The sequence below is a fragment of the Hesperophylax consimilis genome, chromosome 3 (genome assembly GCF_061612785.1).
Source record: "Hesperophylax consimilis isolate HC1 chromosome 3, BYU_Hcon_1.0, whole genome shotgun sequence".
NCBI classification, from domain to species: Eukaryota; Metazoa; Arthropoda; class Insecta; order Trichoptera; family Limnephilidae; genus Hesperophylax; species Hesperophylax consimilis.
The window spans coordinates 473,020-499,863 of record NC_142838.1 but is presented as its reverse complement, the minus strand read 5'-3'; the positions used below and the strand labels follow the sequence as shown (position 1 = coordinate 499,863).

The following is a 26,844-nucleotide window of genomic DNA, read 5'->3' as shown; positions in this document are numbered from 1 at the left end:
ACAATACAATCGAATACCAAATTAATAGAAAAAAAGATATCCCATAAAAATAAGCACATCAAACCTTGGATTACACAAAACATCATCAACTGTATAAGGAAAAGAGATGAAATACATTTAAAAGTTAAAAAAGACCCTTACGATATATTTAAATTAAGATTCTATAAAAGATACAGAAATATAAGTAAAAATTTTATTCGCAACGCCAAAAAAAACTACTATAAAAGGAAAATAGAAGAATGTCACAATGACTCCAGAAAAATATGGAAGATTATAAAAGAAATCACTAACTCTGAACCCTCCTACAACAAGAAAATGATTGGAGAATTAAACATTGACATGATTCCAACTTCCTTTGCAGAGCATCCTGACAAAATTATGGAATATATTAATACTTTTTTCACTAACATAGGCTCGAAATTGGCAAATAAAATCACAAAACCAATTACTAATGAAAAGGAAATAGAAAATAGTGAAGTCTCAATCCAAGATAGCACACCAAATCTAAACCAAATAACTAGCAACGAACTAAGAAAAGTGATTGCTTCACTAGATAACAACACTTCTTCAGGAAATGATCCTATCTCAATCAAAACTATAAAACATCTCCAAGAGGAGTTGATCCTCCCCCTGACATACCTTATAAACCTCTCTATATCAAAGGGGATATTTCCTTCTTGTCTAAAAAATGCTACAGTTTTACCAATTTATAAAAATGGAAGCAAAAATGACATAAATAATTATCGCCCTATAAGTATCCTAAGCACTTTCTCAAAAATCCTGGAAAAAATTTTGAAAAGCCAAATCGTCCACTTTCTGGAAATTAATAAAAAAATTTCCCCAACACAATATGGATTTCGGGAAAGTTTGAGTACCGTGGACGCAATTGAACATTTAACAAGAATAGCCATAAAAAATTAAGACGGTGGAAAAAAATGTCTGGCTGTTTTTATAGACCTAAAAAAAGCCTTTGACACAATAGATCATAAAATTCTTCTCACAAAACTTAAGAAAATTGGCATATCTGGCACTCCACTAAATTTACTGATGACGTACTTGACAGGACGAACACAACAAGTACAAATAGGCCAACGAAAAAGCAATCCTCTTCCAATAAACTACGGCGTCCCTCAAGGAAGTGTCTTGGGACCAATCTTATTTCTCATCTATATAAATGAAATTACCAAACTTCCCATCAATGGAAATATAATTAGTTTTGCCGATGATACTGTTATGTTATTCCACGAAAAGGACTGGGTGGACACTTATAAAGAGGCTGAACATGGAGTAACTGCACATCAAAATTGGCTTCGGATGAACTCTCTTACGCTCAATATAATTAAAACTAATTATCTAGCCTTTTCAATAAACTCAAGAGGTCAACCGGGTAAAGAATACACTCTTATAAAATTGCACGAGTGTCAAAATAATAAGTCACATTGCTCTTGCCCTATTATAACAAAGGCAAAAAGTATTAAGTATCTAGGAGTGGAAATAGACGAAAACCTTAGATGGGACATACACATAAATGAACTCACTAAAAAGCTTACGAGACTTGTATATTTCTTCGAAAACCTAAGAAACCCACTACCTAGGAAAGACATCAAAAAAGTTTTTTATGCTTTAGTTCATTTCCGTCTTGAGTACGGAATTCTAGTATGGGGATCTGCTACAGCTAATAATATGAACCACTTAGATATTGCTCAAAAGAGCATTATAAAAACCATACTAAAATTACCCATCAGAACCTCCTCAAAAGATATTTTCAAGTGTTTTGATATTCTAAATTTAAAACAAATATATGCCAAGAATATTTTAATACATCATTTTAAAAACAGAAAATCTCCTAATGAAACTCGGATACATGATACAAGAGCCTCAAAAAGGGATATACGAGATGTTCCAAAATTCAAGACAAGTTTTGGCCAAAGAAACCACATATATCTGGCAACCAAACTTTACAATATCCTTCCTCCAAGTTTGAAAAAGATAGAAAAGATAAATAAGCTTGAGGAAAAAATCAAAACATGGGTGAAAGAAATTGATGCAGACATCCTAGAAAATGTACTAAAAACATCATAGAAACTAAATAACAGAAAATCAAAAAAATCTACCAGTCCGCCTCAGCACAGGACTACCTAGTGAGGAGGACTAAGAAGAAACTATATGAATGAAATATTATAGATTTTTATATAATGTAAATCTCATCACACCTTATTAAATAGACACTAATAAAAAAAAAATTAAAAAAAAACTAAATCCTGTATTGACCACATATATGTTAGATCTAATAAATATAACTTGTCCGCGTGTGTAATTCATTCGAGAACTGCTGATTTATAACTATTACGGGACTATTCGGGACTAAATGTACAATACCACGATGTCAAAAATATAAAAAAAATGAAAAATCACAATTCTGTCTCAAAAACGTGTTCATAAAGAAATATAGTTGGAATATCCTTTTGAAAGAGCTGGATTGCGCTCTGTATAGTAAAATTAAATATAAATTTAATGAAAAGTACTGTAGTAAAGTCTTATAAACCTCAAAGCAGACCTTATGCCATAAATGAATGGATAAATTATGATTTATTTAAAAAAAAAGAAAATAATGAAGTTAACGATAAATAAGTTATTAGTAATTAGTAAATACATTATTTGATTTTCAAAGAATGGCAAAATAAATAATATGAAACGTAAAAGGCAATTAAATACCTGCTTAAAACACCCAATGTAAATGCAAAGTAAAATGTAAGTGCAAAAAATAAAATAAATTGTAAAATGAAATGTAAAAAACATAAGATAAAAAAAATATTAATTAGCACATTTCAGCAAAGTAAGAAGCCAATTGAGGGTCTACTCGACTACATCCGAGTCGATGATATTGCTTACCTATGCTACCGACCCATATATATTTATAGGCCGTTAGGAAATATTTACAGCTGGGTTGAATAAAAAAATACATTATGGAGATCCACTCGGGTGTGCTTTATAGCAGTGGGCCTATTAGATTGTTCACAAATTTTTGGATTGGAATAGCCACTCGAGAAGATAGTTATGATTTCTAACACTGACTAGAGAAACATAAGCCATTTGTAAGGCCATCGAAGATAGGTAATGATTTTTTAAAGGTGCACAAATGCTTATTCTTGTTGGCAGTATTGACAATCCATTGTAAATTGTACAAATAGCTAGAAATAGTTTGAAATAGATGCTCCTCATTCTAATTCAATGGATACGAAGTGTTTTCAAATAATTTGTGTTTCACAGCGTTTCATAGCATATCATTTCTACCATAGTTTGTTGATTTTATTTACTGAAACTGATGAAATTAATAGGATTGTGTCTATATATATAGACACATAATGTATTTTTTGATTAAATTGATTTGTACACTGATGATGCTTGTGTTAAGTGAAACCGGTCAGTCTTATAAGTTACACAATTATCATGGTTATAAATGAAGTTATTTTTGTATTTCTTTGATACTCTTGTATTTCTTTTGTATTTCTTGATACTCATAACAATATATTCATTCAAAAGAGCACCTAAAAACTAAAGCATACTTTTCATCAGTACATAAAAAAATGCAAAGGAAGTAGAAAAATAAATTAAGTAGGTACACACAAATAAGAGACCGTTAAAAACAGCTTTTTTATTAAATAAAATACCAAAGACGTTGTTTTCAGAATCGTTAAAATAAAATAAGGCTTTGATCGCTTAGTTGATAATCCTATGATAGCCAAGTCCTCTATCCGTTATACAATCACATTCAACACTTCCACTTAGTTTGCAGCGCAGCAACTGTTGTCTTCGGTTTATGTCGATTCCTTACCCTTACCGACCCAATTGGATCAAAGGCTAAGTCTTTCTCAGAATAAAATGTTTCAATTCTTCATTTTAGATTTTAATGCTTCCGAATGTAAAGATGTTTAGTTAACGTACTGTATATAATGGGCATCTGCATTCCCTGATATTTAAGTACCAAACATTTCTGTACCCCGAGTAAAACATCAGTTAATGAAACGGAAACGCCATCTGGAGTTCCATTGATTTCTTCGCACAGGGTCTGAATAAAAGGAGTGCCATCTTCGAAACGAGATGCCTTTTTTCCATCGTACGTACTGTGAAACACCAGCGTGTCATCAAATTCCAGCGGGAGGGTGGTCAGCTCAGGTCCCTTGCCATCTCGGCACATCTGTAACGGGTAGTTTGCTATATTAGTCGCTTTGCTAGTTTAAAATGTATCTTCTTTTCATTATTTAAATACTAAAGGTCTGTGGTGGATGCAGGGCGGGTGGCGTTATTTTTTTACTTTTATTTTTATACAAATCGATAGTTTTATTCCGAGGTTGATGCAATTTTGCACACTTTACGTTTGAATAAAACGAAGGTCACTGTCTACATTGGATTTATAAAAAACTCTGTGTAAAGTCCAGCTAGTGGATTCGTAAAATGCAGAATGGCCGTCATTCACTCATTATCAGGTCCGTCCTTTCTGTGAAGCGTGCGACGCAGGACCTAGACCCTCCCCTTCAGTAATATTTAATTGTATCATACTTCGACTAAGAACTATCAACAATACCTTCATTTTTTTAACGCATGTTTATATTGGCTGCTATGTTTATGTAAGATATTTCCCAAAGTCAATACAGTCTTGGTTGAATATTTCAATTTTTGTTTTAATGTGATTGACTGATTGAAATGGTTAATTGACTTTTCTACTATGGTGATTTGTTCTTGGGGTATTATGCCACTATTATGGCACAAGCTATTTAAAAAAAACTATTTCGATACATTGACAACGTTTCAATTAACAAAAATAAAGAAGTATTTCATTTTAAAACTTAAAAAAAAACAATGAATCACAAAATGGTCGAACGTCGAGAGCGGTGTCGCGACAAATCATCAAAATCGTGGCGAGGCATATGTCAAATTAAATTACCAAATTTGCAATTCATTTCAGACCTATTTTATAATTGCGAAATTAAACAGTTTGATTTATTTATACTTAGTTTTTATGAGCTTTATTTAGTTGTTACATCGCACTTCAACCATGTGTTCACGTATTACCATTCTCAAGCAAATCATTGCATAATTCTTAACATCTTAATATCTCCAAACGAGTGGATAATGCCTGAAAACTAGCTAATTTAATCTGGACTAAATTTAATGTTTGTTGTGTTTTGCATACAACCCGGGCGTTTATTGAAATTACATGATTAATATAACAAATGTGAAAGTAGCCCGCCTCACTAGAAGGTTTCTGTTCTGAGGCGGGTACTTAAGGTTATCTTTCTCAGAATGAGTTTCTCATTGGAACTCATTGGGAACGTAATAATAAAATGTATTTTGTGGTATTTACTACGAAAATAAAACTTAAACATCAGAAGCCAGTGGGTTCTAAAGTCAATTTGTAGAATTAAATAGTTACCTGGAGGAAAAACAACTTCGGCTTCCCAGAAAGATCTCCTCTTTCTTCATTTTTATCCGGAGTAATAAGTCTACTTATTAGATCCGCAATTTTCATATCCTCATTAGCAGTCTTAAAGTGTTGGTGATAGCCATGAGTCATTACCGCAACAGCCACACAAGTGTCGGTACTGTAGTCAGGTGGAGCAAACTGATGGTGCCTCGGACCACACTGCTCTGGGCCTGTGCAAGTCTGCTGTCTACAATTACTACCTACAACAAAACATTTAGGTGAAATAGTTACGAAAACATCCCACAATACGGTTTTGTTATAATACAAGTTATAGAGGGTGTCTACTTATTACAGTTTGATAGAAAGCAGAAACGCACCTAGAATCGGCGCTTAGCGAGGACCTTTCAAATATCGAAAAACAAAATGTCCCTGAGTCCATTTGAAGACAATATTTAACTATTTTTTTACGAAAAAACCGCGTGAAAATTCCAATTCACCTTTTTTTATAGTTTTTCGAACGTCGTCATCAGTTAGATCATTATAGACATCAACTTGGAATCCAATTTTTGGAAAGCAATTTTTAATCGCTTCAACATCCTGCTCGGTTTGCGGCCTCGCTAATTCAGTTGCTAGAAAGAATATAAAAAGAGAAAATTTTCTTTTAAGAATTTGAATATGAGATATTATTATATGAAATGCCAACTTTCTAAGAACCTCATACTGTACTAGTCTCTTGGTAAAAAATTTATTCTTAAATCACACATTTTTAAAAGTAATAGTACCTACCACGATTAAAAAAAAAACGACGATAAATGCTATGTCAATTTTAAATTATTTCGTGAAATAAGGTTTACCGAAACCGCGTATTTAATTTTTTAATTTAATTTAATTTGTCTTTATAAAGACCCGCTAAACTGCCAAATCAGTTTTTCAGCAGGTCAATTTAACAGTATTAATTATAACGTCGAAGCACCAATTTAACGACAGACCCCAATACAGAAAAAGGTATAGAAGAATAACATTACACGTGATTACTTTACAAAAATACACAGACAGATAGATGTAACACGGGCTTATAAGCATAACACACTTCAAGCTTATAAGCATAGCACACAACATACTCAAACACACACATTGGCATATTTATACATAACTCAAATAAATCAATTACAACACAAAGATTTAACGTAGGCATTAATTTACCTCTATTGAAGGCAACCTTACTCTGATTGCAACAGTGGTTTATACACGTTGGTTTGTAAATGTTAATTGATTTATTAAAGTTAAAAAAATAAAGAAGAGGAAGAAGACGCCGTTTCTCCGCAGGGGTAGGCAGAGTGGACGGACCGCCAAACAACTCGGTCTTGGCACATACTTCTTGCCTCATTCGCATTCATACATACTCTCGGTTATTCTTACTCTTGACATGGGACGATTCGAGTATCTGATTCACTTGATCGTGCCATGTCTTCCTCGGGCGTCACCGACTGTTACCATTTTTATATATTATAATTAAAAAATTATGAATTTTAAGCACTTACAATCAGGGAAAGCAAAGTTAAAAACGATTTGTTTTCCTAAAGAATGTTTGTCTTCGTAAAAAGAAAGATCAAAAGCGGAATTTCCCTTCGAGCGGAAATACATTGGCTGTAGCAGCGTGCTGGATATTTCTGGCAGTTTGTTATTCCGCGGTTTTTCATCCACTCTAATTCGGTTAGCCTTTAGCTCACAAAGGACTGCAGTCAAGATATTGAATAAAGAGGTTCCGTTTCTAATATTCTTCATATATTGGCAAAGCACTTTTAAGAAATAAGATCCATCTTCACGTGGAGAAGCCTCGCGTTCAAATGAGCTCTTAATAACGAACAAATTTGCCTCAGCAGGAATCATGGCACGGAATTCGCTTCCGCCACTGTCTGTCATCTCTGGCGTTCCAGGAGGCTTGGTTGCTTGGGATGATTGAAATGATCACAAATTCAAATAATTAAGTATTATCGTTCCAGTAATATTGTTCCAGTAGCCTTTTTTTGGGTTACCTATTATAATCAAGTGCCACTCTTTGATATGCTTGAAGCCTTTGTTGCTGAGAATGGATGTAATAATTTATTTACTTTTCATGTATTTAATCCATACAGGAGGCCTGAAATATTAACCAAGTACTAATGTTGAGCGCGTGCGTAGAGTGTTTTCCAGCTATGCACCGGTACCCTAAGAATGATGAAGTTCCTCAGAGAATCTTCGATTAAAATGCCAATAAAAGAAAGGCAGAATTCGCACATGATGTCTGTGAGATTTGTGCAAGGTCTGAGGTTGTGCAAGGTCTGAGATTGTGCAAGGTCTGAGGTTGTGCAAGGTCTGAGGTTGTGCAAGGTCTGAGGTTGTGCACCACCTCTACAACACGCCAAGCTACCGACAAGTTAACTTACCTCTGGCTTCGATGGAATCCCCGTGCTTAAGGTTAAGGTTACACTGATATATTGAGCATTTCAATGATAGACATGTTGGAAAAATTGTTTCACCTTTTCAAATTAAAAAAAATATAACATATAATTATAAGCAATAACTAATTAGTCGCCCGAAATATTAATACAAATTGACAATATCTCCCGAGTAAAAATAAATGCCGCCAACGGGAATTGAACCCGTGCCTCTACCACTGAGCTATGTCGGCATAGCTCAGTGGATACAGAGCACCTGACCGGATTTCTTTTTAATAAACATATATATATATATATATATATATATATATATATATATATATATATAAATAGCAATAAAGTCATTAGTAAATAATAAAGAACTCATTACCATTTACTGAGGGGAAAACATAGATTGGTTTAACCAACAATAGATCATGTCATCGGTGTAACCAGTAATAAATCAATGTATGCACCTTCAAAATTTACATTTGAAATAGTATAAATACGTCGTCTCAATGTGGACTAACCACAGTTTGAAAATGGCCTTGTAAGCCGAAACAGCTGTCACAATAATAAAAAACTAAAACACTTGCAGAACTTAATAATAATATTATCATTTAATCTAAATCAAATTTATAAAAAAATTAAATGGAGTTCTACGAATAAAACACAAAAACAATAAATTCTTCAGACAAAGTCGCAATTTTCTTAATTTCCATTAACTTGATTTACTATAAACTATGTCAATCTTTTAATCGAATACGGTATCATAGCCTGGAAAGGAGCTACCGCAGGTACCATTGATCCTATATCTAAAGCTCGGAAACTGATTATAAATATCAATCTAAAACTACAGATCACCAGCAGGTCTATATTTTGGATATCAGGCAACTTTACGCAAAAAACATACTATCATGTCTCTTTAAATACAGAACTCTATTTGACAAGGTCCAAACTGCTCACGATATTAGACCCAAAAGGCATAATCTCTTATCACTCTCGCTAAAACAACATTTGTCCAAAGATATTTTAGGTACTTCGCAAAACAGTGGTAAAAACACACTTTCATCATTGGCCCTTAAATGGAACACAAATTACGCAAAATATTAAATGGACACCGCATCTTGGATCACAAGCCAAGGCAGAACAATATTATGTTGTAAACTGTTGTGCTCTTAACATAAGGCTTCCTAGCGAGATAGGCACAGTGCATCACCCATATAGTAGTGTGTATTTCAAAGATGTATAAATACATTAAATAAACGTTTCAAGCAACGCTTCAACCGAATAGTGGTCTTTCACCAGGGCGATACTAAAGGCACTCACCACTACCACTCTGTGTTGTGCACATAAAACAGAATCGGAATAACCCACAATCTGTCCCTGCGGAACGCCAGAATTTATTGAACTTGAGTAAGATATGAACCCTCAAATTATCGGAAATCCGCTTACACATATATTTTTATTTTATTTAAACTCCCATATTTAAATGCATTTTTTTAAAGATGCGGGAAAGTCTGTAAAATGGCAGAATGTTGTCCTCGTCGCTAAAACCGGTCAAAAGCCTTTGTAAATGCCCTTTGGGTCTGACCGAAACATTTCAGGACAGAGCAAATTAAAAAAAAAAATATGTAAGGAAGTATTATTAGATTATTTTAAGCCATTTTATTACTAGAAAGGGTAAAATATTTTATATTACCTGGAAAACGAAAACCTTGACCAAGTCCGAATGTTTGTCTCCAATCAGAAGATTGATCATTTCTTCGTCATAAAAACTACCATTTTCACATAGAAGTTTTCCATCCGCTGAGGACTGCGTTACGAAAAATATGAATATAGACTCGTATTTATCCCAAATGTCTGATTCATACTCTGAAAAAAAAAACCACACTAAATTAATTTTGGAATATTTGAAATAGGTCGACCTTGACGACCTCGTGGCTGTACGTATTATGGATAAAAGATAATTTGATCAGTTTTGAAAAATCTCAAAATATGACTAAATGGATTGTTGGGAAATACAGATAAGGTTTATGTAAAATACCATTAATTAAATGTTCTTTGATTTTTTCCTTGGTGCAGTATTTTCGAGGATCGTCCAGATCAAAACCGAGAATCTCGAAACAATCTTTAATATTTGCAATGTCTGCTTCGATGTCATCTTCTTTTCTCGGGAGATATTCTAAAACAACATAACAACGTTATTGTGATTTATACGGGTTAATATGCCGTGTTGCTCTTCTTCCTTCTTTTGCCAACGTTTCTGATAGTGTTACAGTGGCCATAATTATGCAACGCAGCATAATAACCCAAACAATTATCACGAAATATTTTTTGGAGGTAATAATTTCAAATCATTTCCATTACAATAGTTTATAAAAAATAATAAATGCTATTATAATCAATCTAATTAATATTCCGGTGAGCAATATTTTCATAATTTTCATTCCCATAAAACTATTATGGTGTGTTGAGATATAACCAGATCGTCTAACTATCTTAACTAATCACCATTCTCATTCTCCGCAGGGGTAGGCATAGAGGAATAACCGCCACACAATTCTGTCTTGGCACACGTCTTGCTTCATTCAGATTCATACATCATTCCTGAAATAACCTCATTTGCTTCTTCAAAATTATAAATGGTATTATTGATTCACCTACTCTACTGCAACTCATTCCCTTCAATATCCCCTCGCAAAGACTCAGAAATAATGAACTGCTCTTCCTCAATCATTATTCGACAAATTATGGATATTATTCACCATTGTCCAGAATGTGTAGACTGGTCAACTCAAGTCAAAACCTTACCTTTTTTGGGATAAGTCTAAATGATTTTTGCCAGTCGCTAAACAAATGACGGAATATTATAAGTGTCCTGTGGTCCTGACCCACGGCGTATTCTCGACTTGATTCGACTTGTCACTTTATTTTCTTATATTATATCTACCATATGTCTTTGCTTTCATGTACCTTTGTCTACTCCTATATTTTTCATTTTACTTTATTCGTGTTATTATTTTGTAATTTGGACGATGTCCGTTAATAAATAAATAAATACTCTTTTATTATTCTGACTCATTTCAAACGTTTGATTCACTTGGTTGTGCCATGTTCAAGTGCTTCTCAGACTTCCAGCAGTCAGTTTAGCTTTATAAGATACTCCTCACATTCCTTTCTTCGTTCATTCGCTCTCCATGCCCAAACCATCTAAGCGTCTCTTTCTTAAACTTAACGTGTCAACTGGTCCGGCGAAGTGGGGTGAGCGAAGCGGCAGCAGTAGCAAAGATGGCGGAGGTTGAGTTTTAGTTTTGGTGTGAGCGGGCGCAATTTTTTGGCAAGACTGAAACCGGGTTTTGCCAGGAATTTCGACGAAGTTTAAAAGGAGTGTGTTATTTCCATGTAGTAATGTAATTAGAGGAGTTTTTCAAACGAGTTCATCGATCCCCCCGGTGACGGCGTGATCTCCTGCTTTTGTGAGACTACCAAAATGATGAAAATGGCTGACATTGTCGGTGCGGGTGTCACACTTGTTTAGTGCCCGATCGGACTTGAAAAAGAAGCCTTAAAAAATATGCTGAGAATCGCGCTATTCTCAGCACGCTCCTATGTACGCAGTTGTCTAAGAAAAGACCGGAAAGATTTCCGCATGATTCCCGGACACGAGGTATGGACCTCGTTACCTTCACTCGAGAAGAAATCCGGTAAGAATGCGCCTGGAAGAGAACGCTGCTTTCATATAGAAAACACGCATTCGTAAAGTTCCTCTCTTTTTCTCTCTCCCTGGCTTAGGACCAGTTGCATCGAAAATAGTTAAAGTAAGGTTTAAAGAAAAATAAACACACACAATTATTATTTTTAGGGGTGTCAACACTATCCAGTTCGCGTCATTTCTACCTTGTGTTTGTTTGACGTTTATAAAGTTTTTGAGGATTATTTCAAGTTGGTTTTATTATTGCTTTACGTAAATTTGATTCTACTTGATATATTATTTTATTTTCAATACGACAAACTTTACTTTTAGAGAGAGATATTTGAACTTCAGCGCCGAAGACGTTATTTTGTTGTGAAAACTCGTGAAGACGTATAAAACATTCGGTAATTATTCAGAATCGCTGGCCACGGATAATACGAAATATTGTATATGGGTGGCTAGAATTTTTACCATTTAATCAATGCAAATACTAGGTAGGTACTATTTTGGCCGAACTCGAACGAAAATAAAGGTATTAAGGCATGTTTTATAAATAGAAAAATATTTAAAAAAAGGCTACGTTATTATAGGTTAGGTTAGGATAGGATGGGTTAGGTTAGGTTATGGTAGGTTAGGTTAGTTTAGGTTGGGTTATTATAGGTTAGGTAGGTTAAGGTTAGGTTAGTTAGGAAAGGTTAGGATAGGATTAGGTTAGGTTGGGTTATTATAGGTTATGTTACGGTAGGTAAGGTTAGGTTGGGTTATTATAGGTTAGATTAGGATAGGTTAAGTTAGATTAGGATGGGTTAGGTCAGGTTGGGTTATTATAGGTTAGGTTAGTTTAGGTTAGGATAGGTCAGGTTTGGTTAGGTTAGTATGGGTTATTATAGGTTTGATAAGGTTGGGTTAGGTTAGGTTATTATAGTATGTTACAGGTTAGGTTAAATAAAATGATAACAATAATACCTTTAATAAATTATTCATGATTTTTAAGTAGGCACTATTCTAGGAATATTGTGAATTTTCTCTAGCCGTTCGTTGTGTTTCCGCTTACAAATTAATCGTCCAAAATAATTAACTTATCGGCGGCATCTGGCGGGATGTGCGTAAAAATATTATTATGTTATTAGAAAGGATTAGGTTTTATTAGAATGGTTGAGGAGTCACAACGTAATCCGGCAAAAAAAGTGAAAAATGTTGAAATGTTTGTAGTTTTTTCAACCTTTTATTTAGATGTCGAAAAACTTAAATAGTGAATGCCGGTCACAGAACAGTGAGACTTTCAAGTATTATTAACTATTTCATATTTTTCGTTTCAATTGTGTTCTTTATACTAATCATATAAAAAAAATTACGCGTCATTTTTTTCTCTAGTCCGTATGAAGTCGGCCACTTATAATCAGTAATACCAATAGGGTCTTTTCACAGTTTTTTTTTTATTGTCTAAAAAAAATAAGAAAAAAATTACGATAATAATGGAATTTTTATTTTATTTTTACGACGATGAATAAATTTTTTATAACACTTTTTAAATGTGCTATTTTTAAAACGCCGCCGAAACGATAATTTCGCGCCGAATAGCTCTGTGACGTCAGCGCCGTCGATTTTGGCCCTAAGTGATAGCTGTTAAATAATAAATAATAATAATAATAATACTTGGATGACTTGTATAGCGCCGTTTTTGTGCAAAAACACCTCAAGGGCGCTTAGTTAGTTAGTAAATGGTCCGTAAGTTACAATAGGGTCTTTACACAGTTTTTTTTATTGTCTAAAAAAATTAAGTAAAAAATTACGAAAGTAACGTAATTTTTATTTTATTTTTACGACGATGAATAAAATTTTTATAACACTTTAAAATGTGCTATTTTTAAAAAGCCGCCAAAGCGAAATTTTCGCGCCGAATAGCTCTATAAGTCAGCTCTGTCGATTTCCGCCAGTGTTACCATGTGCATGGTTTTTACCATGTTTTCATGGTATTTTGGGTCATTTCTAACTCCATGGTTTTTTAAATAAAACAATGTCGAATAAGACACCAAAAACCTGTACTTTCGAATGAGATACGAATTTTCAGCATGGGTCGCGTGGGGAAAATCCCAAACTTTAGGAATGTAGTTCAAACTTCAGTATGTACCTATTTATCTACTTATTGTCTTTGTCAATAAATAATATGAATACATTAATTAAATTAAAAGAAATATTATATATCATGACTTTATGTAGGTACCAAAACTAACTGGCAGTGGAGTGCAGTGAATTTTCAGTGAGCAGATTGCTAAGATTGAAAAATACGACATTAATGATGTTATTATAGCTGAAAATTTTTTTTTAAATTTTATTTTTTTGTATGACGATTTTTTTAGCAAAGGTAGGCAATTTTTAATTATACTACCATGGCTAAAAAATCTTCATACAATAAATTGGCATTTCGAAAACAAAAAAATCATTTTCAGCTACAACAACATCATTAATTTCGTATTTTTCAATCTTAGCACTCTAGCTCACAAAAAATTCACTGCACGCCACTGCTAACTAGGTACTGTAAAATGTAGGAAAAAAATTATTGGAGTTCTGGGAGAATTTTTTCTCCCTCGTCTCATGGACCTGAAAAAGTTATTTAATTTTCATTATTATTTAATAGAGTTCTACAAATTTTACTTGACAACAGCAAAAAATTAAATATAAACTTTTGTTTTTGTCCTATTATTGAAAGGAGGAATATAAAATCCGTTACTGTTGTTTTCGTATTTAAATTCTCAATAAAAAAAAGCTTCAAAAAAGGCATGTTTTTTTTTCTTCAAAATTTGGTAAAACATGGTTTTTTGTTTTTGGGACATGGTAACACTGATTCCCGCCATAGGTGATATCTGTCAGTTTGTAAATGATTCGTAAGTATGTGTATTATAAATGGTAGATAACTCAGACAAGTGGCATTTTAGACTCCCTTTTAAAAGTTATTAAAAATTAAAAGTGATGAAAAAAAACTAGCTTATATAGGTTAAGTTTGATTATGGTTTATTTTATTTTTCATCACTTTTAAAGACTTCAAAGGGTTTCTGAAATTCCACTTTTCCATGTTGCCATGGAACCATTATAATTATATTTGTGTCATAGTATGATAGGAATAAATGATGATTGTGGTGTTTGAACGCATTTTTTTTTTATTTTTTTTATATTGACTCCACACAGGAGGCCCTGAAGAAAATAATTTCCCTCAGGGCCTATGTCATCTTTGGGGATGCTGTGTGGAGGGTCTTTTTGTGGAGTGGAAGGAGTGAACATGGGTCTTGAAGAGTCCCATGATGTAGGAGGGAGGAAACACAGAGGCCGGCAGTTCGTTCCACAGCTGAGCTGTTGAACTCAAGAACGAATCGTAGAAGCGACCCGTTCTCATGTGACAAATGTCAACCGTGTACAAATGTTGGGCGCGCGTTTGGCGTGTATCCCGACCAGTGGCGGCCAGCTAATATGTGCTCCCGAGCGCCGAACAACCAACAAGATTTCCGACATGGCTAATCACAATACGAAACTCGGTTCGGTTATAATATCTCATTCAAAAGGTACCTACTTATTAAGCGCGCTTAACTTGCAGACCGACTTTGACTTGTGCCTATGTTCGTAGCAGTTCGTTTTCGATTGCGATCCAAAATTTAATTGCTTTGTCGCATATTCTGTGGAACAGTCGAAAGCGTGGGTACATACCAGTGCATACTATTCTTTGCAAATAATACCATATCAAGGACGGCGTTCGGGGTTTTACCACCACATCAGAAGGAACGGTTTATTCAGAAGAAAGTTAAACTAAAACGCGTATGTTTGATATTATTGTCGAAATCGTGGTTTCAATTTACCATCTGCTATTTTTCAGCGAATGTTCCGCTTCTTCGATACAAGCATACAAGATAAAACTTGTCATTAAGAGATGAGTGATGGTCAGATTACTTATTATCAGTTCAGTCAGTACTCGCCGTTGCCGGGCATTGTCTCTTGCATTTTAAACTTTTCTTACTCTGCTCTAAGTTTTGAAGTTTAATTGGAGGTTATATCGATCTTGTATATCAATTATTAATAAGGCATATCAATTGCAGGTTATACTAATTTATGATTACTTTGTGTTTGTTCAACGTATAAATTAGGAATGAGTTTGAATGTGGAATACAGAACAATAGGTCGAGATTTGAAAAAAAAGTGATAATAAAAAATGCCGGTCCACCTAAACCTGATAATAAAACAAGAGTGCAAATCTGGATCAAAGAAGTTTACTCGATCATTTAACAAAACAATGTATAACAAAGCTTCGTGGCTCTGTGGATGTGATCAATTGAATAGTTTATTTTGTTTTTCGTATTTAATTTATGATGTTGATTCAGTTTGGGCAATCAGCGGTGTTACTGATGTAACTCACCTTTCTGAAAAAATCAAAAAACATAATTCTTGTCATTTACATTTACAAAACATTTTGGGCTTAAAGGTTTTAGGAAAAGTTGACATAAGAATGCAATTGGATTCAGTCTACCGTGCCTAAGTTAAACACCATAATGAGCTAGTTAATAAAAATCTAAAAATATAAAAAAAAAAAAGATTTCAATGTGAAGCTTAAAACATATGACTTCCTAAATAAAGTTCAGTTAAAAGGTGAACTCTGTGCAATTTACGCCCGCGACGATTTTTCAAAAGCTAGCGGCGCTTTATCAATTTTACAACTTTTTTATAGTACTTGTTTATTAGAAGACTTTTCCGAGACTGTGAAATTACTAAAACGTGTGTTCACCATTCATGACCTTTGGGATGACCTCAGTTGAAAGCTAAAGATGTTTCTCAACGTTAAAAAGATTAAATCCTTTTTAAACACGTTGAGCCCGGACAGACTGAACGCAATATCAGTGTTAAGCATTGAAAAAAGGTTTATTCAGTCTATGCCTGATTTCAACACGAGAATCATAGAGGTCTTCGCTAAACAAAATGAGCGGAGAATAGAACTTCTTTATAAATACGTATGTACCTTTATTTAATTTATTTTCTGACTTAATGTTGTAATCCGGTGAACCCCCACATATTTTGACCACCGGCCGCCACTGATCCCGACTACGCACCGGTGCGGAAGGGATCAATGACGCTAGTTCCTCAGAGCTTCTTCCATTGTAATACCGATAGAATAAGGACAGCATACCTACCCGACGCCTGTGCTCTAAAGATTGCAGTCCGTTTGTTAAGATTGGGGAATCTATCAAACGGACCGCCCGTTTTTGCACAGAGTCAAGGGTTTTTTTCAGGTATTTAGGGGCTCCGTACCAGAGATGGCTGCCAAATTCGACAGTAGGGCGCACTTGTGATTTGTACAGGGTCAGCAATTGTGTACTATTAAAGTATCTGCGGGCCCTGTACAGTACGCCCAGCTTCTGAGAGGCCAGCTTTACTCTGGTTTCGATGGAACCCCCATACCTGAGCTGGTCACTTATAGTTACACCAAGCATGTCAATGGAAGGCCTGTTCGGAAGATTGCTTCCGTTGAAGGAGACTAGATTATCATTTAGATCCCTTTTAGACGTAATCAGACAGGATTGGGTCTTTGAAACATTAAATTCGACGAGATTATTTTTACCCCAGGAGGAAATACTCTCGAGATAACCGTCCATTCTCTGCTTCAAAGCCCTCCGAGCCGTTGGAGTTTGTGTGCCCTTTGGGGGCTTGTCAAACAAAAAGCTATCATGAACTGTACTGTCATCCGCGTAATAATGAATCGGTGCACATGTCAAAAGGTCATTGATGTGCAACAAAAACAAAGTCGGAGACAAAACCGATCCCTGTGGGACGCCAGCATTTATAGAGTGTGAGGATGAGGTGAAACCGTCAGCAACTGCCTGAATCGACCTATCCCTTAAAAAGTCAGCAATCCACGTACACAGGGATGCGGGAAGTCCGTAAGAAGGCAATTTGTTGACAAGTCCTCGGTGCCAGACCCGGTCAAAGGCCTTGGATATGTCTAGTGCGACCGTTTGGGTCTCACCGTGACGTTCCAGGCACCGCCCCCAAACATGCGACACATACGCGAGAAGATCACCGCACGAGCGGTTCCGCCGGAATCCGTATTGACGGTCGTTGATAATTTTGTTCTTCTCGAGGTATGTGAGCAGTTTGTCGTTGATCACACGTTCCATCACTTTGGACAGAACTGATGTGATCGCTATGGGGCGGTAGTTGGCCGGGTTGGAGCGGTCTCCTTTCTTGGGAATAGGGTGAATGACCGCTTTTTTCCAACCAGAGGGCACAGTGCCACACTTCAGGGACATTTTGAAGAGCTTTGTCAAAACTGGAACTATTTCCGCAGCACACCTCTGCAATACCAGGGCAGGTATTCCATCAGGTCCACTAGCTTTGTTAACATCGAGCCCCCGTATAACGTGGAGTACATCCCGATGCCGGATCCTCAGCTTTTTCATATAGAAGCCGCAGTGAGGAACCGACGGCGGAACAGCACCTCCGTCATCGAGGGTCGAGTTTTCCGCAAACATTTTCCCTAATAAGTTAGCCTTTTCGGTGGCGGTGTTTGCTAGTGAGCCGTCAGGTCTGGTAAGAGGTGGCAAACTGGGTTTGCAAAATATGTATATACATTATATTTTATAGTAAATAATTACTTTTAATTTATTATGTCTCAATATTATGTGTAATAAATAATGCAACCTACGTTACTGTATTAAGTATTAAAATAATGTTTTCTACTGAAATATAGTTTTTCTTTTACTCACCTAAATAAAAGTACTTATAGTATTACTATACATATATGTAGTATATCCACATACTATACGTTGAAAAATGTTCCACTTTATTCAATTGAAAGGTTATATCAGTAATGAGAAGGAATCCAAGGAAGGTAATAAAAACACTTTATATGTACATGTCACACATCTACCCAATTATATTTAAGTTTTTTAAATATAGCATTGGACCAAAATTGGGTACATTAAATAATAAGTTGTTTGCATAATGCTTCATCATACATCACATTAGACTGTATGACTTTCTTAGAAGTCTCAAAGTCATAGTTAGCAACACAATAAAGTGCAGCCGGCTTCCGGGCAAAATGCATTTGTAGTTGCATCTGTGCCATGACTTTGGGAGTAGGTTCCATGGAATCGGTTAGGTAGTTTTTCATTGTCGACTCCTTCGCTGGGCATTTCACTTCAACAATGAAATCTTCTCCCAAAGCATCTGGAGAAGCACCAAAAATTGGATACTCCTTACTCAAAATGAGACCGCACTTTTTTAATTTAATTTTATTAGTAGCCTCAATTACTTTTAAAACTTGTTCTTCGAGGATTCTACCACGCTGAATAGCTTTAGTCTCAAATACTTTAGCACCGAGAATACTTTCAACTAGTGACCCGTCTAGTGTGCAGCAGTGAGCCGCTTCATAAAACTTTGATGCCGTCACCCTACCGTAACGTAAGTTATGCCATAGTATATTGTCAGACTGGCCGATGGTTTTATAGGCTGCCTTCTGACAGGCCTCAACAGTCATTGCCTGTTTACAATATTGAATAAAGTCCCCGGGTGTGGAGCCCATATTATTTCCAAAAAAATTACATTCCATGATGTGGATTGACAGATTTTCAAGAGGTGTTGGGTTTTCATAAAACTTAGTTAACTGTGTATTTATGTGAATGCTAGCATCTATCAGCTCTCTTGCAAAACTCCCATCATCCTCTGGCAAATCCATATGTCCTATGGTCCCCATGTCTTTTGCTTTTATAAACTTCAGGCTTGTACCTATTCCCGCCATCTTGGAGCGTTTCCAATAACATTGGATTGAAGTTTTTGGAGGTTCCTCACTGCGTCTGTGGAGCCATGATAAGAAGGCAAGTGCGTGCTTACAGCCACCTGGAACAATGAGAAGATGCAAAAATTAAGTTACTTTTATTTTGAATGTATGCTTATTTGGCGCCATTGCAGATTGAGGATCAGACATTTTTAAACATTAACTGCATACTTGGATCCATGTTGTCAGAGGGAGGAAACATAGAAACCGGCAAATCATTCTTCAGCCGAGCTGTTGAACTTAAGAATGAGTTTTAGAAACGACCCCTTCTCTTGTGACAAATGTTAACCGTGTAAAAATGTGGGGCGCCTGTTTGGCATGTTTCTCGACTATGAACCAATGCCGAAGGGATCAGTAACACTAGGTCCATCGGACTATCTTTCATTAAATAACAGTAGAACAAGGATAGCATTCCCACCTAACACATGTGCTCTAAAGATTGCAATCTAAGTACAGGGTCAGCAGTTGTGTACTATCTGCAGTATCTATGGGTCCTGTACCGTACGCACAGCTTCTGAGAGGCTAACTTGACTCTGTCTTCGATGGCGCCCCAGTACCTGGGCTGGTCACTTAGAGTTACACCGAGCATATCAATGGAAATAATATCGGGAAGATTTCTTCCATTGAAGGAGACTAGTAGATATAAAAATGAGAGTAGAATAGAATACACAAATTATGAACTAACCTTGGGATGCAGGACAATCTTCACACTTGCATGAATCTACAACCTCCAGTACTTCATTGCAAATCAGTGTTACTATGTAAGCCTTTGTTCTGATTTTGTGCTCCGGAGTGACTCGAGCTTTCACAGTGCAAATATTGTCAATTCGTTTCACTTGGACATATCCCACTGCACTGTCTCCATAATTTTTCCGTGCTGATCTGTAATATACATAATATTGTTTATCAAAACATTAATCTACCAAACCATAGCATTATCAGCAGGCAGGAGGGAATGTTTTTTTGCAGATTTGACATTTAACATTACAATGAGAACAAATTTACTAACTATTTATATTCATAATTTAAAGGTGGAAACAATTCTACAACCTTTGTATGCGGTTGTAATGTTCAATGTTCTACAGAGCATCTTCTGTCACGGAGGTTAGGAGGCTTGCTGTCTTGTTTCAATTTCATGAAAAGGGGCCAAAATAAACACTATTTGTTCGCATGTTTTTGAAATATTGAAATAAATATAGGATTAGTGTGTATACAATATGTTTTTCTTACCTTGTCGCTTTAAAACCTCTAAATTCAGCACTTTAAAAATCACTATTCCCAGCTATAAAAGATGTCATCATTATAGCGTCTATTTTAGGCAAATTGTCCGACTGAGCACGTAAAGTCAGTCATTATAACTACACAATATTATTAAATTACTATAAGAAAATAGCACAAGCGTCTTGAATAAATCAAATATAACCGGTAAAAACTACAAATAATGTTTTGCCTTCTGACAGCGACTCGGCGTTCATAGAAATGGTAATGAATGATGTTGACAGTCGGCGGGCGTGACGTCATGATTCGGTCAACCAATCATGGTCCGTTCGGATATGCCCAATTTTAGGCTGCTTTTAAAATCATTAATTATGAATGAAAATATTAAAATTGGACGTTTTTAGTACGATAATCATAATCAGAAAATTAAACTTTAAATCTTCCACATATTTTTAACGGTATCCCTAGTTTGTGAAAATACCCTATTGTCAGAAATTATTTGAAACGGCTGTCATCGCATACAACGAAAACGAATTTTCATTTTACGTAATTAAAATTTGGTGATCAGGTGGTGAAGGCACGAAATGAAAGAAAGTTGTGAAGGTCACATGTGTTTATTGGTGAGTCAGTTGCCGTGACGAGGAGATGACGCTGGACAGAAGATTACACCGGATGCTGGCTGTGATGGCAGGTCAAGCGCGGGTCGGTGAGTTGACGCCGGGCGCTGGTGACCGGGACTCGATGGAGGTCAGGCACTGGCGAAGAACGTAGGTCTTCAGGCACTCCAGTGCTGACGAGACGGCCGAAGGTGCGACGGACCTTGAAGGCGGTTGAGCGGGAACGGCGTGACCAGTGAGGATGCAGCGTGTCCTCGTGGTGGTCATGGTTGCGTGGAAGAAGCGCTGGTCAGAGACACTGGAACCAGGGCGCTTGTAATCCGTTGTAGTGCTTGCCAGGAACGGCGATCTGGACAAGGCACTAAGATGATGTCCCGATAGAGTCCGTGATGATAGGGGCGAAGCCGGGTACGTGTCCTTCGCGCTAGCGTGAGCGCGGGTGATCACTCGTTGATCCTTGTAGGCTGACGGCGGAACGGTAACTGATGACTGACTGACTGACTCGCTGCGTCGGGCATATTTATACTACATGGCCGACGGCGGCAGTAGGTAGGTGTATGGCAACTAAATCCTAGGCACTCGCACAGACTGGATGTTTCAGGAACCTTCGATAGCGTGGCAATTATGCATAGGCGGCAGACTCGTTCCTTCTGGCGAGTTCTCGTAATGTGTAAGACTGATTGCACGATAGTATTGTCGCGAGTAGGCAAGTAGGTCTTGTACTACGTAGATTTACTTTGTTTACGATTTAACGATGCAAGTAACAAGTACGTACCTAAGTAGCAAGTAGCAGTTTATTATTAATTATTTAATCTGGATAATTCGACGCCACAGACACCCCCTTCCCAGCAGCTTTGCTGAGGGCTGCGATAGAAGGAATAGCTCGGAGACGAACGTTTTTTAAGTGTGACACTTCATAAAAAAAAAAAATTTTGCAAAACACATGTTCACAACACAGACTAAAGATTCACTCAGATAACCATGGTGGCACTACTATCCGCGCTTGTGCGGAGATGGTCTGGTGCATGCTGCTCCGTGGCGCCTTAACTGATCACCCATTTTAAGACGGGGTTACCGGTGAGTTCAGGTAACACAATCACGTCAGGCTGCAGAATTACGTCAGGCTGCAGATCACGTCGGGCTGCAGGGCTGCAGAATCACGTCGGGCTGCAGGGCTGCAGAATCACGTCGGGCTGCTCAGATCACGTCGGGGTCACCACTTTGGTGATCAGTGGTGAGGGCACGAAATGAAAAGAAAGTTGTGAAGGTCACATGTGTTTATTGATGAGTCAGTGTAGTCGTAACGAGAGTTGACGCTGGACAGAAGATTACACCGGATGCTGGCTGTGATGGCAGGTCAAGCGCGGGTCGGTGAGTTGACGCCGGGCGCTGGTGACCGGGACTCGATGGAGGTCAGGCACTGGCGAAGAACGTAGGTCTTCAGGCACTCCAGTGCTGACGAGACGGCCGAAGGTGCGACGGACCTTGAAGGCGGTTGAGCGGGAACGGCGTGACCAGTGAGGATGCAGCGTGTCCTCGTGGTGGTCATGGTTGCGTGGAAGAAGCGCTGGTCAGAGACACTGGAACCAGGGCGCTTGTAATCCGTTGTAGTGCTTGCCAGGAACGGCGATCTGGACAAGGCACTAAGATGATGTCCCGATAGAGTCCGTGATGATAGGGGCGAAGCCGGGTACGTGTCCTTCGCGCTAGCGTGAGCGCGGGTGATCACTCGTTGATCCTTGTAGGCTGACGGCGGAACGGTAACTGATGACTGACTGACTGACTCGCTGCGTCGGGCATATTTATACTACATGGCCGACGGCGGCAGTAGGTAGGTGTATGGCAACTAAATCCTAGGCACTCGCACAGACTGGATGTTTCAGGAACCTTCGATAGCGTGGCAATTATGCATAGGCGGCAGACTCGTTCCTTCTGGCGAGTTCTCGTAATGTGTAAGACTGATTGCACGATAGTATTGTCGCGAGTAGGCAAGTAGGTCTTGTACTACGTAGATTTACTTTGTTTACGATTTAACGATGCAAGTAACAAGTACGTACCTAAGTAGCAAGTAGCAGTTTATTATTAATTATTTAATCTGGATAATTCGACGCCACAAAAATAAAAAAAATTCCCGAATGCAGTCAATTTCCTTTTATAGTATTATAAACATTCTTCTGAATAAGATTATTGGCCTGCCCTTGCACGGCAAACCGTTACAGATCAACAACACAATTAAGAACAAGTTTGAAAACCTGAAAAGTCTGACAGAAAGGATTGTGTGAAAGTTTAAATAGTAAATTAAATGTTTTCCAGGAATCTTTACAATTTACAAAAGAACAATGAAAGACTGGAGGTCCCCAAGCTCAGCGACAATGAGTGCCATGCAATTATACATGGTAGGGATCACCTTGCAATTTGACGACAATACTTAAGTTCTATGAAGTATTCACTATTTTATTTACATTCCAAATAATGTTACCATTATAAAATTGTTATGGATTGCAAATAATCATTTATTTATGTCAAAATATGTTCTAATATCAAATCAGACATTCTATTTAGGCTGCTGAAATTCTGCCATCACCTCGTGTATTTCAACCCAGCTCATAGCAATTGAAGACCCGACAGTCGAAGAAGTCGTGCAGATACCATATTTCATGGAATTTGTAAAAAAAACTTAATATTATTTAAAATGGTTTATAATTTTGAGGTCCGAGGTGGCACGTTCTATTTATTTATAATGAATTATTTAAGATGAGCCATAAACCCTAAGTTAGTTAGTACAGAATTTATCTATAAGCCAAAGTTGTGGTTACACGCTGTGAGTATGGAACTTGTCCCTCCAAACTGTTGGCCACAATAACATATTAACATGGTGACAGTAAAAAACTTTCTCTTATAAACATTAGTTTATCATTAAAAAATATTGAATTTTATTTACTTTACTTAAAATTTATAATTTTAATTATTTATATAAAATATCTATATTTTATTTATCAAAATCTTTTGTCAATGGAATCAATATAATCCATAGTCATAAGAAATGTCCTAAAGAAAATAAGATGTTTAAATATGTAACAATCTATTGTCAAATGAATGTTTTTAATTTATTGATAATGTTAAGCACACAAACCATAGTGATTATGATCTCAGATCTGGGGTTTTGGAGTTACTGACTTCTGCTGGCATGCTCACGATAATATGTTGTGTGACTACTGTTTGCTTCGGTTCAGTCATTGTCATGCTCCACAAGTAACTTACCATCAAAATCTCGTTGTAAAAACATGTACACTTTCCCTTGTTCCTTGGAGACCTTCTCTTGAACCGCTTCCGCCATTTCCGAGATATATCCTCACTTGTGAATGTGTTAATGGTAACTGCATTTAGTTGTCCGAAATCTAAAAATCAAAACAAAACCCATTTATTCATTTAACAGTATTTGGATCCTTGGATTATTTTAATGATTATTATAAAACCATTCCCATGCACGTGCATTTCATTTGCGTTCCGACATCATGATAATATATTCGTAATTTACTACAAGTTTATCAGGAAACCTGTTAATTCATTCGTAAGTAAAATAAATAAATAACATATATCGGTACAAACCTAGCATTTTTGCGGCACTTTACAGATTTGCAGATGTTCTACTGATCTGAAGTATCGCCCTGGTGTAGGACGACCATTCAGAAACGAAACTTGCTTTAACCGGCATTATCTGTGCTTGGCGACCAGATCTGAATAGCCAGGTACCACAATCCACATCCCCAAATGCTTTAGTCTACAGGCTTCGGCCGTTAGGATACTTGAGTGATGTTCACATAGAAATAAAACAACATACCTTTTTAAATCGATGCGAAACAGCTGGAAAACTGAATATAAGTAACTGCCTGATTTGTGAAGTGTAAAGCCGGTTTTCTAAATAAGCCACTTGAAATTATTAGGTAAAATTTCGCAAAAATTAGCATATTTTATTAATGGCGATTGATGACTTGAATCATACCACACACCACACACATTTATAAAGTAATAACTACAATTGATTGAAACTGAATAGCTTATCATAATGCCTTATCTCGTGGTATCTCTATAAAGATTATAAATGGTAACGGTAACGGAATTGGGGAATATCATTCTCAAAATTCTATTGATATTATCGATATTCATGATTTTATTTAAACATCTTTATACTAACATAACAACAGGTACACTTATATGGTAATAACGTTTTTATTCAAACATATTTAATTAGAGGTAATCTTGTAAATGGTACCTCGTAATTCGCTGTTATTTAAAAAAATTATCGTGTCCTTTTTTAATGCCTATTAAAGATACATAGTAAAATATTGTATGAACGTAAATAATGTTAAGATTATTATAAATTTGCTTTTCCTTAAACACGCTCATTAAAGAACATAAATATATGTTAGTACCGGAATGTCCAATTATGTCCTCTGTAGGTAATTATGGTACTGTATATTCTGACAGTACAAAATATAAATAAATTTGGCAAGAACAGCGCTATACAAATTATCCAAATATTGATAATATAAATGATCTCTTCTTCTATAATTGATAAGTAGATAAAGTCAAACCAATGACAGTTCGTGTTCATTGGCAGAGGATGGAGAAGATAAGGTGCAATCCATTTGGGTTTAAAATCCAGGTTTTTAATTAACAGCAGCCAGTTTCGTCGAAGGATTTTCACAGACGAATTCAGTAGTCGAAAGAATATAAATATATAGGATTGTATAAAGTTTTCACAAAGACACCGGTGAGGTATTATTAAATAAGTCACAGATTTGGTTTTTCATTACGAAATTTTTCAGGAAGTGATTAGTAAAATGTTGACACGTTTGATAATTTCGTTAAGGACCTCAAAAAAATCGAAGAAAACAGAACCGTTAGAAAACAGCATTAAAAGAAATCAATGGAATTATTTAGCGTTCGGTATACATGAAAACGGATTGTACAGGTAACAAAAGCGAAAATAGTCTGTTCATTTGGAATCACTAATAACCACTGATCGGGAAGGTTCTCTTTACAGGAGACTTAAAAACATTACTTCTATATTTAATATAAGTTAATTTTAATTTATGAGATGTGCCTTTGATTGTACGACAAATCAAAAAATCTCAACTCTTTTAATATTGTGAAAAAAAATCTAGAAGAGCATGTGAATTGTGCATTACTTTCAACCCAAATAATTATAGCCGCGATAAAACGTTATAAAGCCTCATTCAAGTTTATAACGTACCTGCTTTTCGCATTTTGATGAATTTAAATGCAATAAACGGTCATTTGAGATAGTAGGTGCGCGCCCTTCTGGGAGAAGGGTAGGGGGGCACGCCGGCGCGGCGAGGCGTAGCGGTGTAGAGGCGTAGAAGCGTCGCGGCGCGTTGCTACGGCCGTCCGCCGCCCAGTCCCCCGCAGGCGTCGTAGCGCCACGGACGCCCGCCAGCGCCGATCTTCCCTAATTCTCCGCGGGAATATTCTATTCGAGTTCTTACTGTATTTTAAAATAATAAATTAAGCGTTGTGCTCTTCTTCGAAAAAATTACGCGATGTTTAACTCCCACTCCTTTGTTAAAGACTAAAACAATGTTAAATTCATTCGATATATTTTCCTAAGCAAATAATATTTTAATGTAAACAAT

General features: G+C 36.4%; 2 protein-coding genes and 1 pseudogene across 2 annotated transcripts; all 3 read right to left on the bottom strand.

Moving 5' to 3' along the window:
* Positions 1-3,609: 3,609 nt before the first annotated feature.
* On the bottom strand, positions 3,610-7,384 carry LOC149424796 (caspase-7-like). The gene is made up of 4 exons (XM_089650803.1): positions 6,967-7,384; positions 5,923-6,054; positions 5,435-5,685; positions 3,610-4,198 (listed from the first exon to the last, which is right to left on the bottom strand). Exons 1-4 carry the CDS (start codon positions 7,346-7,348, stop codon positions 3,908-3,910), a joined length of 1,056 nt encoding a protein of 351 aa, XP_089506929.1. The 5' UTR covers positions 7,349-7,384; the 3' UTR covers positions 3,610-3,907.
* Positions 7,385-9,230: 1,846 nt separating this feature from the next.
* Positions 9,231-25,189, bottom strand: LOC149424794 (uncharacterized). The gene is made up of 4 exons (XM_089650802.1): positions 25,029-25,189; positions 24,449-24,585; positions 9,890-10,027; positions 9,231-9,717 (listed from the first exon to the last, which is right to left on the bottom strand). Exons 2-4 carry the CDS (start codon positions 24,522-24,524, stop codon positions 9,536-9,538), a joined length of 396 nt encoding a protein of 131 aa, XP_089506928.1. The 5' UTR covers positions 24,525-24,585; positions 25,029-25,189; the 3' UTR covers positions 9,231-9,535.
* Positions 18,435-20,692, bottom strand: LOC149424795 (uncharacterized; annotated as a pseudogene).
* Positions 25,190-26,844: the final 1,655 nt, after the last annotated feature.

Bases quoted from the DNA above. Each gene is read 5' to 3' on its own strand.
- LOC149424796 (XM_089650803.1), bottom strand. From the start codon at position 7,348: ATGACAGACAGTGGCGGAAGCGAATTCCGTGCCATGATTCCTGCTGAG. The intron at 6,055-6,966 runs GTAAGTGCTTAA...TATTCTTTCTAG, and splicing joins TAACTTTGCTTTCCCTGATT to CAACTGAATTAGCGAGGCCG. The intron at 5,686-5,922 runs GTGAATTGGAAT...GTTTTGTTGTAG, and splicing joins TCGAAAAACTATAAAAAAAG to GTAGTAATTGTAGACAGCAG.
- LOC149424794 (XM_089650802.1), bottom strand. From the start codon at position 24,524: ATGGCGGAAGCGGTTCAAGAGAAGGTCTCCAAGGAACAAGGGAAAGTG. The intron at 10,028-24,448 runs GTAAGTTACTTG...ATGTTGTTTTAG, and splicing joins TTTACAACGAGATTTTGATG to AATATCTCCCGAGAAAAGAA. The intron at 9,718-9,889 runs GTATTTTACATA...TTTTTTTTTCAG, and splicing joins CAAAGAACATTTAATTAATG to AGTATGAATCAGACATTTGG.